This window comes from Mus caroli, chromosome 1 (genome assembly GCF_900094665.2).
Source record: "Mus caroli chromosome 1, CAROLI_EIJ_v1.1, whole genome shotgun sequence".
Classification (NCBI taxonomy): Eukaryota; Metazoa; Chordata; class Mammalia; order Rodentia; family Muridae; genus Mus; species Mus caroli.
The window spans coordinates 16,739,891-16,755,185 of NC_034570.1; the positions used below are offsets into that span (position 1 = coordinate 16,739,891).

General features: G+C 41.6%; 1 protein-coding gene across 1 annotated transcript in view; it reads left to right on the top strand.

Moving 5' to 3' along the window:
* The first annotated feature begins 370 nt into the window (after positions 1-370).
* LOC110284504 (glutathione S-transferase-like) overlaps positions 371-15,295 on the top strand; it is a 15,512-nt gene continuing 587 nt past the window's right edge. The window contains exons 1-5 of the mRNA XM_029480226.1: positions 371-457; positions 5,549-5,600; positions 6,916-7,048; positions 8,972-9,113; positions 13,005-13,136. Of these exons, the coding sequence (XP_029336086.1) occupies positions 371-457; positions 5,549-5,600; positions 6,916-7,048; positions 8,972-9,113; positions 13,005-13,136 (546 nt within the window). The remainder of the gene's footprint in view (positions 458-5,548; positions 5,601-6,915; positions 7,049-8,971; positions 9,114-13,004; positions 13,137-15,295) is intronic.

Consider the following 15,295-nt stretch of genomic DNA (forward strand, 5'->3'; position numbering starts at 1 on the left):
GCCACAGGAAGATAGGCTGATCCATCTTCTGTCTTGAATTCTTTCCATCTGTTGGCTTGTGCAGTCCTGTCCTCCTCTTCTTTTTATCAGTCATTAAATTAGGTATTGAGAAGGTGTTTGGAAATCAGTCTGTGGAGATCGACTTCATTGGTAGGGAGGAACAGAGTGCAGTCTTGGGGATGAGGAGCAACTTGGTTTAGAGGCCAAATTCCAAGTCAAAGCTTTTTTAGCCTGTGTTTAGACCCTGTAAACACATTCTCTGAGACTCTTCCTGTGTGTCTGTGTGTCTGTCTCTCTGTGCTTCTCTGTCTCTGTCTCTGTCTCTGTCTCTGACTCTGACTCTCTCTCTCTCTGTCAGGAATATTGCAGCATGACTGGGAAGCCTGTACTTCATTACTTCAATGGAAGAGGAAGAATGGAGTCCATTCGGTGGCTCCTGGCAGCAGCTGGAGTAGAGGTAAGATGCCCGGTAGACCTGTTAGTTTATTATGTTATGGCCAGGTCATTCATTGAACACTTACTTGGCTAAAAATCAGAGAAACCTTTTTATTCTTTTCAAACAAAATGAAGCTTTTGAAAAATACTCCTTAAACGTTGAGCTGCAGTGAGTTAGTTTTTTAAAATGGGTGTTCAAATCCTGTGGGGATCAGTTATGATATTAAGCTCATTTAAAGGTAGTGTAGATAGTATTCTACAATAATTAATAAGAGAAAGAAAGATAGGAAGGAGGGGAATGAAAGAAGAAAGGAAAAAAAGGAAGGGGGATCATTTTGACTCATATATTCAGTTAATTCTTATCACCCTAGCGAGACCATCATCTAATTACATTTGCTTCAAGAGCATTAAGAGACAAATACTGTGGTGCAGTGGTGGCGCATGCCTTTAATCCCAGCACTTGGGAGGCAGAGGCAGGTCGATTTCTGAGTTTGAGGCCAGCCTGGTCTACAGAGTGAGTTCAAGAGCAGCCAGGGTTACACAGAGAAACCCTGTCTCAAAAAACAGAGAGAGAGAGAGAGACTGAGACTTATTTTATATATTTATTATTATTTGTGTGTGTGTGTGGGTAGACATGTGACACACATATCTGGAGGTCAGATGACAACTTCTGAGAGTTTTGTTTCCTTCTTCCATCATGTGGATCCTTGGAAGCATGCACCTTTCCCCACTGAGTCACCTTGCTGGCCTCAGAACATCTCATAGGAACCAGGTATAGCAGCACACCTGTAACCTCTACAATTAGTAGGAGGGGAAAGGGGGATTTTAGGTCTTTCTCTCTTACATTGCATGTTCAAAGCCAACCTAGCCTACATAAGAACTTGACTCAAACAAAAGCAAAAACAAAAACAAGAACAAAAACCAACCAACCAAACAAAAACAAAATCAAACAGAACAGCCTGATGTAAAACATATCATTTGCTACTAAAATTGTCACTGTCAAATAATTTAATGAAATTTAAAATTACTAAACATTTTTTTCACATATTTTGTTTCTTTGTTCCTCTCTCTCTCCCCTCTCTCTCTCCCTCTCTCTCTCTCCCCCCACCTTTCTCTCTCTCTTTTGAAACAGCGTTTCTCTATGTAGTTCAGACTGCCTTGGAAGTCATGACGTCACCCAGACTGGTCTTCATCTTTCTCTTTCTTAAAGTACTAATAATTTTCCTGTATTATTCAGAATTTCATGCATGTACACAATGAAAAATGATCATACCCTCCCTCCAACACCCTCATCTTAACCATACCTCCCTCCCAATTTCATGTTCTCTTCTTTCTTCCCTCCACTTTTCTCTCTCTTCCTCCTCCCCCTCCTCCTCCCTCTCCTCCCCTTCCTCTCCCCTCCTTGTATCCCAACATTAGTACTGTTTATACATGCATGGGTGTGGGGTCAGACACTGAAGCATGGGGAAATCTGCCCCTTCTCAGAAGGCTTTTAAAAAGAGTGATTCTCCCTCCACCTGCAGCTATTGGTCACCAATAGCTCCTCAGTAGTGGGCAGGGCCTGGAGAACGCTTTCTGGGTCTATGTTGGAATTTTGGCCGACTTGATTTTGTGTGGGTCATATGCAGGTAATCACAGCTGCTGTTGGTTCAGGAGTGTGATGGGTATGCACTATCCAAAAGATGCATTTCACAGCATTTCTCTCCACCATCTGGGTCTTAAGTTCTTCCTACCTCCTCTTCTGCCTTGTTCCTGGAGCTTTGGTGTTGGGGGCGGAGTGATAGAGCAGAGCACTCTTTCTTCTCAGCACTTTGGCTACTTGTGACTGACTGGTGTCACCTGCAAAAGGAAACTTCTCAGACCAAGGCTGAGAAAGGCTCAGAATATATGGGTATAAACATGTATTTTCAAAGGACAATTTGATACCATGAACACGTAGCACAAATATTCCAGGGCCCATGACTTTCTCAGCCCTGTGCTTTTAACCAGGATTCCATTTACAGGCATGAGATGCCTTCCCATGGAGCAGGTCTCAACTACAACCAGACTGCAGTTAGTTATCCCTATAACAGTCATGATACTACTAGACTAGTGGAATAGCTTACCTCGCAGATCTGCAATACAGCATGCAGCATCCAGCACTGGGTAAGACCACTGATGTTTATTCTTCCCCAGAGGCCTGCATGCCATGGTCTGGTACTGTAAAAGCTGACCAACGGGGAAGAGAATAAGTTTACCCATGGGTTTCTGATTAATTTCTCTAGACTCTGTAGACAAAGTGTACTGCATCTTTTTCTTTTCTTTTTTTTTCTTTTTCTTTTTTTTTTTCCCCACATAGTTGTGGCATGTATCCAAAGGCAAAAAATGATAGCCTGTGTAGCTTTAGAGACTTCTAGGCCTCTCAACCAATAACATGCAGGGAGGTGTCTCATGTCTTGTTCTATGATTTCCTGTTAACTATCCAGGCCTTGGTGGTGTAGCATTACCCACCAATAGAGGGTAAGTCCACTCGAACTCTGTTTATTTACCCTCTTAAGGTTATATTTTGAAGTTAGCTTATTCATTAGTAGATCTCCATAATGTCTTAGTTTTTGACTAGCTCATTACCTGGTCATCTTCTCTCCCCCTTTCTCCCAGCCAGGACTTAACACTTTGACCCTGTATTCTTTATTTATTTATGTATTTATGTATTTATTTATTTCACATCACATGTATTCTAAGATCGCTCCACTTATATTTCTTCATTAGGTTAGCTTTTCATATATCCTTCCTTTGGGTTAGCATCTCCCTAACTCTCTGACTTCCTTCATAGGAACCCTGTTGTCTTAAGACCTTCCATCTTTTGTATTCTTCCTTTCTACCCTTGTCTTACCTGCAATCTACAATCCCACCTGCCTCAATGAGTCTGCCCCAAAGGCTCCTTTCTAGTTTCCTACCTTCCACCTCTGCTCTAAGATAAACACTCAAAACAAAAAATTTGAAGCTAGTAGGGTCTGTGCATAAGAGGGAACATACAGTGTTTTGTCTTTCTGGGGCCAAGTTACCTTACTTAGGATAAATGTTTCCAGTTTCATTTACTGACATTTTGGGCCCTGCCCACCAGCATGAAGTTCAACGGTCCCTTAGGGGAGAGTGAGGATGAGTATAGGGAAGGAAGAAAAAGATGGAGAGACAAGAGAGAGGTTTGAAAGGACTGACAGTAAATACTGAAGCAGCCTCGAGTCCATTTTTCATAGCCTTTTTATACCCAACAGTACTGTGGGAAGCAAAGCCACAAGCTAACAGAAACAATTACTAAAATATACACAGGAAATCTGTTCTTATCCAGAGGCCTCCACATTCCTTCCACCAAGGTCAATAGAATTTTTTTGTTTTTTGTTTTTTTTTTGTTTTTTGTTTTTTGAGACAGGGTTTCTCTGTGTAGCCCTGGCTGTTCTGGAACTCACTCTGTAGACCAGGCTGGCCTCGAACTCAGAAATCGACCTGCCTCTGCCTCCCAAATGCTGGGATTAAAGGCATGTGCCACCATGCCTGGCCTCAATAGAACTTTCAACCCCTTGACTTGAGCCTCAAGTATCAAGCCACTTCCATACCCAGCAGGCTAGGAAATCTGCCAACAGAGGCAGACTTCCCTTGACTCTGCCTGGCAGGCAGTCTCTCTCTCTCTCTCTCTCTCTCTCTCTCTCTCTCTCTCTCTCTCTCTCTCTCCATCCTCCTCCTCCTCTTCTTCCTCTTCCTCCTCCTCCTCTTCCTCCTCCTCCTCCTTCCCTCCCTCTTACTCGATCTCTTGCTCTCTTTCTCCCTCTGCTTCAAAGAAGTAGGCAAGTGGCTCCAGACCACTTACAAATCTCACAATCACATTTTTCTTTTTTCTTTTTTATCTTTGGCTTCCATTTTTTCTTCCTTTCTTTTCTTTCTTTTTTTTTTTAGATAAAGTTTTTTTCATTATTTACATTTCAAATGTTATCCCCTTTCCTGGTTTCCCCTCCAAAAAACCCCCTATCCCATCCTCCCTCTCCCTATCCCACTCACCACTCCTTCCTCACTGCCCTGGCATTCCCCTACATTGGGCCATCAAGCCTTCACAGGACCAAGGGCCTCTCCTTTCATTAATGCCCAACAAGGCCATCCTCTACTACATATGCGGCTGGAGACATGGGTCCCTCCATGTGTACTCTTTGGTTGGTGGTTAAGTCCCTGGGGAGCTCTGGGGGGTACTGGCAGGTTCATAATGTTGCCCCTCGGCCAAATAAGAATCAATTGTGCGTGTGCAACACATCTTTCTTATCCACTTATCTATTGGCAGTTATTAGGTTGGCTTGACTTCTTAGCTACTATGAAGACACCCATTACTCCCTTCTTACTCTATAGCAATAAAGAAACACATGTATGCACATGGAAGTGTCTGTGTCATAGGATATACATTCATTTGCATGCAGTTGGACCACCACCAGTGAGCATAAATCTGTACAGTCAAAGCAGCCTTTTATCTGTCTCCCCAACCTGATCTAGAAGGATAGAGTTGCAGATAGTTAAAGAGAGATGGAGGGAATGTCTGTATGTGAGAGAGATGGGTCAATAACACTTCGAAAATACTTTTTAAACTTCATTTTTGTGGATTTGTTCTTTACAATATGAAATTACATAAGGCATTCTTAGCAGATAGAGTGAATGCAATACTTAGCAACTAAACCACTCCCATTGCTTTAGGGAGCAGTGAGTATTTTAAAATATAGTTTTCTACAATGTATTCTATAACTAGTATAAATATATTGTTAATTTTTTAAGAAAATGAGAGGGTGGGTCTTTGTACCTGCCTTTGTTTTTAAAAGGTGGTATAAACCCCAGTACCTATAATGGCTGCTGGATTTCAGAGTTCAAGTCACACTTGTCTTCAGGAATCAGAAATAAGGAATCAGAAACCTTACACTTCAGTTTAACAGTCCAGGTACTCAGAAATGCCAAGCAAGGAGTCGTGTCCCGGTGTCCATAAACTCACGGCCTATGAAGCTTTTAGGCCTCTCAATCCTCTTCAGCTTCCCCATGCCATCAACAGCAATGACAATGGACCTGCTAAAAGCAACACATCCTTGTTCTTTGTATCCTTGTTTAGTTTGAGGAAGAACTTTTTGAAACCCGTGAAGAGTTTGAGAAGTTAATCCAAGGTAAGAGAAAACCCTGTTTGCTCTCAGTGTTGCTGGAGACCAAATTGAGATGGTCATTTGCTACTGCGGAAGCCCCCTTCTGCTTCTCTTTCTAGTATTCCAAGAGGGCAGCGGAAGTCACTTGGACAGTAACTACAAGGATCCTAGTTCTATGTAAGGAAGGCAGCACTTGAATCTTGCAAGTAGGAGGAGCCCATTCCCAACTTTCCCCCTAATTTAAGGTGATACTTTCTACAGCTGCTTCATGGCACTGCCATGTGTGTGTGTGTGTGTGTACATATACATACAAGCTTTCATAACCTAAGCCACAGGAACTCATTGTGTAGCTGAGTATGACCTTGAACCCCCATTTTTCCTACCTTCATCTGGATGTTGGGATTATGCCTGTATGTTACCATACACAGCTAATGTCTTTATATTGAACTCTCTCTCTGGTAAAGCCAGTTGTGGGTTCAGCTTCCCTGTTAGATACTGAATGAGGACAGACTAGCCTAACTCACCCAACTTGAAAGGTTATAAATGGAAAAGTGTAGGATAAGTTTCACTGTCACTTTCATGAAAGAGTGGGGAGAGGGAGGAAGGGAGACAGAAACAGAGACAGAGAGAGATAGACAGAAAGAGACAAATTTCTTTCTAATTAAATGACCATAGCCATCCTGCATTCCTTATCTCCTTGTGATTTCTTAGTCGGTTTGCTTTGCTACAAAGCATCTTGGGAAAATTGAAGAAATAAGCCCAAAGTAAATAATTCTCACCAGAGGAGAACTCACCTGTAGAGGTATATAAAAAACAAATTTCAAGAGAGACTTTGAATTCAGAGTGAGAGTCACCAGTTATGTGCCCTCTGGCAAGCAATGGTGAGAGATATAAAGACATAGGCAGTGGTGTAGGACTTCAGGAAGAGACCAGAGGGATGAGGGGTAGGTAAGAAGCCCAACTGGACTCGGGATTACAGTGGAGGGTGCTATTGCAGTTCAAAGGCCAAAGGGTGTCTGAATGAATGACATAGCCATAAGGAAAGACACTAAGGAAGTAGAAGAGGAAAACTAGTCAGAAGGAACACTTTGTATCCAAATGTGTCCACATGTATCCAAAATGTCCCAAAATATCCAAAAGAATTGATTCAAAGTGTCAAATATCATATTGTATATGGTATATATTTTGTGGATAAATGTATACATATTTCTGCTGTTTGTATCTAAAATTGACAAATGAGCCATGTGGTCCTATTTTCTAGAGCCTTTAGAATGAAAGAAATTATAGTTACTTCTCTGAAGACCAACATATAATCTCGTGTACTTTTGTGTATTTCAAGGTGGAACCCTGATGTACGAGCAAGTGCCCATGGTGGAAATCGATGGAATGACTTTGGTGCAGACCAGAGCCATCTTAAGATATGTAGCTGCAAAATATGACTTGTATGGAAGGAACCTGGAGGAACAAGCCTGGTACAAGGGCACTTTGTTATTTAGAGCCAAAGCCAAAGCAGAACGAATCCCGCCCCAAACCAGAANACTAACACTTAGCATCATTAGAGGCCACATTCTTAGTATAGTTGTTGATAGATTGATACAAAGCATACTTTGCTCTTGACTGGAAGAATCTGTTATAACAAGTGCTAGAGGGAAAGACTATCGTTATAGAAGCCATTCCACAACCTTACCTCAGCAATCAATCATTTGGGAAACTACTATAGGTTTTTTTATTTTATTTTATTTTATTTTTTTGTAGTTGCATTTTTGGCTTTCCATTAGTAGTTAGCTGTTTTCTCACAAACAGCTGCCATTTTTGCCTCTGCCAGGCATTAATGGTAGACAAGAATAAGTCACAAGAACGTAGACTCAAACATTTATTTTGGGGAAGGGGCTCACCTTTAAGCCCAAGACTGGTAGTTTTTATAGGAAACTGTGCACGATGTCTATTTTAGTTAGGGAACTCTTATCAGGACAGCATTTAATTGGGGCTGNCTTACATGTTCAGAGGTTCCATTCACTATCATCAAGGCAGGAACGTGGCAGCATCCAGGCAGACATAGTGTAGGAGGAGCTGAGAGTTCTACATCTTCATCTGGAGGCTGCTAGGAGAAATCTGACTTCCAGGCAGCTAGGACAAAGGCATTAAAGGCCACACCCACAGTGGCACACCTATTCCATCCAACAAGGCCACACCTCCAAATAGTGCCAAGCATATACACAAAAGGTCTCTACTTAAACGAGCTGCCCACCTCAGCCTCTGAGAAAATCTAAATCTTTTGAGCATGTATTAGGCCTGGCATGATTGGCAGCCCTACCTCTAAACTCCATGCTTGNCTCCTACCTGAAAGTTAAAGCAGCAACTCTGAGATGAACATTCCTGTGTGGAATTTGATAAACACAGTTAGGGGACAAAACAGCCCATGAATGGTAGATGAAGTGTATTTCAAAGAAATCTGCCATTGCTTCATTGTATTTCAAAATGAATTTTCTAAAAATGTCTGAAAACATTGGTGCAGAGATAATTTTTAGAGAGATTTTAGCTTAAGAATTCATTGTAAGCACCTACCTTTCATAGTCTGTGCTAAATCTCTTCTGAGGCAGACGCAGCAAGAATTCAAGACCATCTCCGGACACTAGGTGCTCCCTCAGGGTGGAGCTTCAGGACCTGTTGCCTCAAAAGATCAGAGATTCATTTTAGATCAGGTTGGAGACATACCATGCAGAACCTCAGGAGTTTCTCTACTGGGCCTTGGTGCCCGTTTTTCCATTCATTCTGTCAGAGTTGTGGGTCAGCGAATGGGGTCTTGTGGAGCAAACTCTATGTGCTTTAAGATGCTGTTCTGAGTAGCTGAGAATCTTGAACTCTTGCAGAGAGGTTTTGGGCTGGACTGAAGACCCTAGATACCTCTTCTCCCGCATGGACCTGAGATGTGCTGTCTTTGAAAAAATACCATAAACAACACATTTACACTATGCACTACTTTATTGATACTTTAAGACTCTGTATGAGCATATTGCATTTTATTAATAGTGGCGCTGCATAATTTATATAAACATGCGTGTAACTGCTCACACATCTTGGTGCGATAATCCTTAATCTGGGAGGGACGAGGTTTTGCTACATAGCCCAGGATCTTCCCTCCCTGCACTCAGTCCTCTGAAGACTGCTATTCCAGGCTTGTATCACCACACCAGGTTTCAGGTTGATCTTTGTTAACACCCTCAAGGAATGGCTTGCTGGTATAAATACTTGAGTGGAGTTCATAAGAGGATATCCTCTGGGGACCCCGATAACCAGGCAGATGAGATGAAGGCACTATGTAAAATGTGTCACTGGTCCATGCAATGTTCTTCCCTGTCTTGAGTGATTCTTTTAAATGGCCATCCTTTCTTTAGGATTGATATGTATGTAGAGGGCTTAAGAGACCTGAGCGACATGATAATGTACTTTCCACTCTCTCTGCTGGAAGAGAAGGAAATGAACCTTGAATACATCCTCCACCGAGCTACGACAAGATTCTTCCCCGTTTATGAGAAGGTGAGCAAAGACCTTTGGCTGTTGCATGGCTCTCATCAAAGAGAGAGAGAGAGAGAGAGAGAGAGAGAGAGAGAGAGAGNATCTAATGGAACTGAGAGCAGAANTTCTTTGATGGATGAAAGATTGCAAACACAGTGTGAGAGCTTGAACATTCTCCCTCACTTGTATGAAACAAACCTGCTTGTCTTCCTTTCTCTGGGGTTTCACCCTCCTTTCCTTTCCTTAGTTCTTCCTCCCTTCCTCTCTTTTTCTCTCTGTTTTCCTTCCTACATTTCTTCCTTTCCCTTCCGTCCTTTCTTTTTCCTTCCTTCATCCTGTTCTTTCTCTCCTTCATTCTTTCCTTCCTTCCTTCCTTCCTTCCTTCCTTTTTCTTTCTCTCCTTCCTTTCTTCGTTCTCCTTCTCTTTTGTGCATGTGTGTGTGTGCGTGCGCGTGCATACATGTGTCTGTGTATGAGCTCACCTATGCATGCACACAGACAAGGACAACAAGCATCCTCCTCTATCACTCTCTGCTTAGTCTTTTGAGGCAGGGCATAATCCCTGAACCTAGATGACTTCCTTTCACAGTCAAGCTGGAAGCCAGCAAGCCTCAATGTCAAAGTTGGGCTTACAGGTGTTGGGACCGCTGTAGTGAGTTGGCCTGATGCTGCTTGTATTCTAACACTAATACTGGTCCCTTAAGGCCCAGTTGCTCACATAGACCCAAGTGACATTGTGTGACCTTGCACCTAAGATTTTTCTGATTGCTGAATGAAGACGTTGACAGCCACTCGCTGGGCAGAAGAGATACAAGTGTAGTTTAGGATTCCTGGATTTGGGGTTGGAGGAGAACCACTAGTCCAGAGGAAGAAGGTGAATAGAGAAGATTAGCCACCATGGGTTAGGTGAGTCATGAAAATGTGGCCCTGAGGGCTGGCCAGTTGGAGTTAAAAGTAGCCCAGATGAAACATAGTAAGTAATAACTCATGGTTCCATAGGAAAGTAGATTCTAACAACACAGTAGGTAGATATCTGCCTTGTGCTGTTTAAAGTTTATTGTAAATAATATATTTCGTGTGTATTTTCTCCAGAAACTAAATGATCAAGGTGGGGTAGAAAACCCTAATTGGAATTTAAAATTTATAATTAATAGTTTCTACAATAGATCCCAGCTCCAGTCATCAAGGGGAAGCACTCTTGCCTTCTGAGCCATCTTTCCACCCCTACTGAACTCTCCTGGATTCTATTTTCTTTTTAAGGACTTTAAGTTTAACTCCAGTACTATTCGTGGTCCTGGTGTAATCAGTTACCTTATTTAAGTTTGAAGTCAAATAATACCTTCTAAACAAGACCCCCAGGGCCTCACACACTGGGGTAGTAGGATGATAGTTATCTCTCAAGAGCCTCGACAGCACCAGAGCTTCAGGAAGCAGGACTCCTGAGTTCTGTGATGACTTAAAAAGTAATGCTGTGTACTGTTTCCAGTTTTTCACATCTGCAAAGTGATTCTTGGAAATCCTGTGCTGTAAACGCACATTTAAAGATGGTATCCCTGACTCCAGGGATGGGTGGTTCTTTGGTGACATGTGATCTCCCAGGCGTATTCATTGTCCTAAGTACAGATGTAGGGCGAAGATGATGAAAACGTGACTCATCCTTTGAAGAAAAAGCCAGATGCATTTCCCAAACTCACCTGCAATACTGGCTTTGTTATCTTTTCTGTGCTATAGGACATGCTTAGAATTGAAAGATTAGTACATACATTTAAATGTACTGGTCATGAGCATGTATTTGTTACTGTGCACTTATCATGAATTACAGGGACCCTAACTTCTTAAATTATCTTCTTTCTTAGTTACACTTAGGAAGTTTTTAGTCTTTTTGTTTCAAAAGATATCAAACTATAAATAGTATATACTGCAGACTGTCTCCATACAAATTTCTTTCAAAGGTATTTAAAGTATATTCATCTCTAATTAGTGCATAATTTAAGGTATTTTGTTTTCTAATTTTAAAAATAGTATCAATAGCATAGTTTAACACCAGTATTTCCAAAGCCCCTTTGTGTGTGTGTGTGTGTGTTTCTTTTTGTGGCTGTGATGGGGGTAACACCCAGGGCTTCATTCAGGCAATGCTATATCCTAGGACACTGCTATTTCAATTCCCCATCCCCTATAATACCATGAAGCACAGAGGCTTCTCTCATGGCTGAAAGTAGTAACAACATCAATATTTTCTAAGGACATCAGTAACAATGAGAATCATCTCTATTGAGGGACATGGATGGGGCCATATGCATTTTTACAAGCACTGTCTTTTAAGACTCATTAATTCCAAGAAAGAGGTTCTATTACCATTCAACTTATAGATGAGAAATCATAACTTAGAAGAACTTGGCCAATGGCATATAACTGATAAGAGTTAACACTTGCATTCTCAGATCTGCAAATATTGATCACACATCCAAGTCTATAATAAAGAACATAAACTTTGGGGCCAGAATATATATTATTCTAGCTAGTCTATTCTATTTTTTTTTCATTTTTCATTCATTAATTTTAAAGTAACCTGACATATAATTTATAGCTGTATTAGAAAACCCTTGTGAAAAAATGGATTTGTGTCCCTCTGAGAAAACTCTCCTTATAAACGGAGAACTTTCTAAAGAGGGTATGCCTAAGGTCCACACATGGAGTGAGGACAGAGTATAGCTACAAGTCAGAACAGCCACCAGACAGGATGCTGCTTAACTCACAAGGTAGGTGCAAGGATTTTCTGTGCTGAGTCAATTGTTTAAACTAAGTAGGAAGCCCAAGACACACAGGACAGGGCTTAAACTCAGGACACTAGCTGGAGGCAAAGAACAGAACAACAACTAAGGTCTAACTTCTTAAAGATTTTTCTACTGAACAGCACTTTACTATATATGTTGAAAATGACCCTCACCTTCTGCCTCCTCCATTCCAACCACCACGCAGGCCCTAAGAGACCANCTTTGTGTGTGTGTGTGTGTGTTTCTTTTTGTGGCTGTGATGGGGGTAACACCCAGGGCTTCATTCAGGCAATGCTATATCCTAGGACACTGCTATTTCAATTCCCCATCCCCTATAATACCATGAAGCACAGAGGCTTCTCTCATGGCTGAAAGTAGTAACAACATCAATATTTTCTAAGGACATCAGTAACAATGAGAATCATCTCTATTGAGGGACATGGATGGGGCCATATGCATTTTTACAAGCACTGTCTTTTAAGACTCATTAATTCCAAGAAAGAGGTTCTATTACCATTCAACTTATAGATGAGAAATCATAACTTAGAAGAACTTGGCCAATGGCATATAACTGATAAGAGTTAACACTTGCATTCTCAGATCTGCAAATATTGATCACACATCCAAGTCTATAATAAAGAACATAAACTTTGGGGCCAGAATATATATTATTCTAGCTAGTCTATTCTATTTTTTTTTCATTTTTCATTCATTAATTTTAAAGTAACCTGACATATAATTTATAGCTGTATTAGAAAACCCTTGTGAAAAAATGGATTTGTGTCCCTCTGAGAAAACTCTCCTTATAAACGGAGAACTTTCTAAAGAGGGTATGCCTAAGGTCCACACATGGAGTGAGGACAGAGTATAGCTACAAGTCAGAACAGCCACCAGACAGGATGCTGCTTAACTCACAAGGTAGGTGCAAGGATTTTCTGTGCTGAGTCAATTGTTTAAACTAAGTAGGAAGCCCAAGACACACAGGACAGGGCTTAAACTCAGGACACTAGCTGGAGGCAAAGAACAGAACAACAACTAAGGTCTAACTTCTTAAAGATTTTTCTACTGAACAGCACTTTACTATATATGTTGAAAATGACCCTCACCTTCTGCCTCCTCCATTCCAACCACCACGCAGGCCCTAAGAGACCANGGGCAAGACTTTCTTGTGGGCAATCGGCTGAGCTGGGCTGATGTCCAGCTCCTTGAAGTCATCTTAATGGCTGAAGAATGCAAAGCCAGTGTTCTCTCGGGTTTCCCTCTGCTACAGGTAATCCTATCTAACAGCTCCTGTGGACTTCAGAGAATGAGCACGTGCTATTTATTTATTCCTTCACTCGGTCATATTTATTATTTAACAAGTCACTTTCATCTTAATGCCACAACCTGTGCTAGAATATATAAAGACGCCACCACTAAACACATCTAGTCCAGAAAACAGTCACACAGGCATAAATTGTGCTAAGTTAAAAATATGGGAAAACATAGTCGTCTATAAGATGGAACACAGGACCCCCCAATGGGAAACCTAGAGAAAGCACCCAAGGAGCTGAAGGGATCTGCAACTCTATAGGTGGAACAACAATATGAACTAACCAGTACCCCAGAGCTCGTATCTCTAGCTGCATATGTAACAGAAGATGGCCAAGTCGGCCATCACTGGGAAGAGAGGCCCCTTGGTATTGCAAACTTTATATGCCTCAATACAGAGGAATGTCAGGGCCAAGAAGCAGGAGTGGGTATGTAGGGAACAGGGCAGAGGGAGAATATAGGGAACTTTCAGGATAGCATTTGAAATGTATATAAAGAAAATATCTAATAAAATAAAATTAAAAAAAAATATATGGGAAAACAGGTAGTGCCATCCAGACAGGAAACAGAAGAAGGCTTCTTGCTGGAACTGAATCTTTAGGACTTTGCCTGAGATGCAGCAGAACCTTAATAAAGCCGTTTCCTAAGCGACGCGGCAGTGCACACCTGATGATGCGGTGGTGCGTACCTGCAGTTGTAGCTCTGTAGACACTGAGGCAGGAGGATCTTGGTTTAAAACCAGCGCAGGCTATATAACAGGACTCCCCTTTTCTTTTTTCTTTTTTTTTTTCCCTTAGAAACTAATTTTATTTAGACTGTGCACCTCACAAAGGCACAGCACATTATACTGTATTTTTCCCACATTTTTAAATTAGATATTTTCTTTATTTACATTTCAAATGCTATCCCAAAAGTCCCCTCTACCCTCCCTCAGCCCTGCTCCCCTACCCACCCACTCCCACTTCTTGGCCCTGGCTTTCCCCTGTACTGAGGCATATAAAGTTCGCTAGACCAAGGGGCCTCTCTTCCCAGTGATGGCCGACCCCCCTTTTCAAGAACAGACTAAAGAGTTGCTTTCTTCTCCTGGGGCAGGCACTTAAGACACTGTCATGCGTAGCCCTTACTTAACAACGACACTGCCCACTGATGAAGCTAACCGAATGTCTCCCATTGCACCAAGAACCAAACACACCCATTCACCAGCTCATCCTCAAAGTAAAGAGATAGAAGTCGTGCGGGGCGGTGGTGGCGCACGACTTTAATCCCAGCACTCGGGAGGCAGAGGCAGGCTGATTTCTGAGTTCGAGGCCAGCCTGGTCTACAGAGTGAGTTCCAGGACAGACAGGGCTATACAGAGAAATTGTGTCTCGAAAAACAAAAACAAAACCAAAACCAAAACAAAACCAAAAACCAAACAAACAAAGAAAGCACTCAGGGAGTTAGGAAACTCTCCATCGTGAGTGGTGCAAAGACAGGGACTCAAACTTTCATCCATCTGATTTACACAGCCGAACTCTCAAACTTTATCTTTGCAAAACTAAACTTAAAATAGTTGAGACTTATTCCAATTCTGAAGCCACATTTTTTTTCCGGTTTATATTTCAGTATAAACTTCTTTAGAAATGCTATTTGGATCACTTCAGGTTTTTTTCAGTGTTGCCTATTTCATATTTCTGAAAAAAATCCTGACCGCGTGTTGGTTATTGTGCTCACTTTAAGTAGTGAAAGCCAGAAGCATCTGCCACCTGAGAAATAACTTCACAAGCGAAGAAGCTTCCACTGTATAAGTGTAAGCAGCTCCTAAAGCTGTTGTTCACATATGGAAAACACTAAGAAAATAAGCTTAAGAAATAAGCCTAAGTGGCCTAAGAAAATGAAAACTCGTCTTACTGTGGCCCTTACTGTGATGCTCTGAGGTTTGCTTTTATAACTCATACATCAACAGCATCATGACAGGTATGGGCTTTTACACGTTTAAGGTCTTAGGATATGATTCTTGTAATGAGATGAGCTGGTTACAGCTTACGGTTACAGTGACTTGTTTTGTCAATAACATCCAACCTACTACCACTTGGCAATAACATACAACGTTAGCACCATTATCTTTCCTCTTTCTCA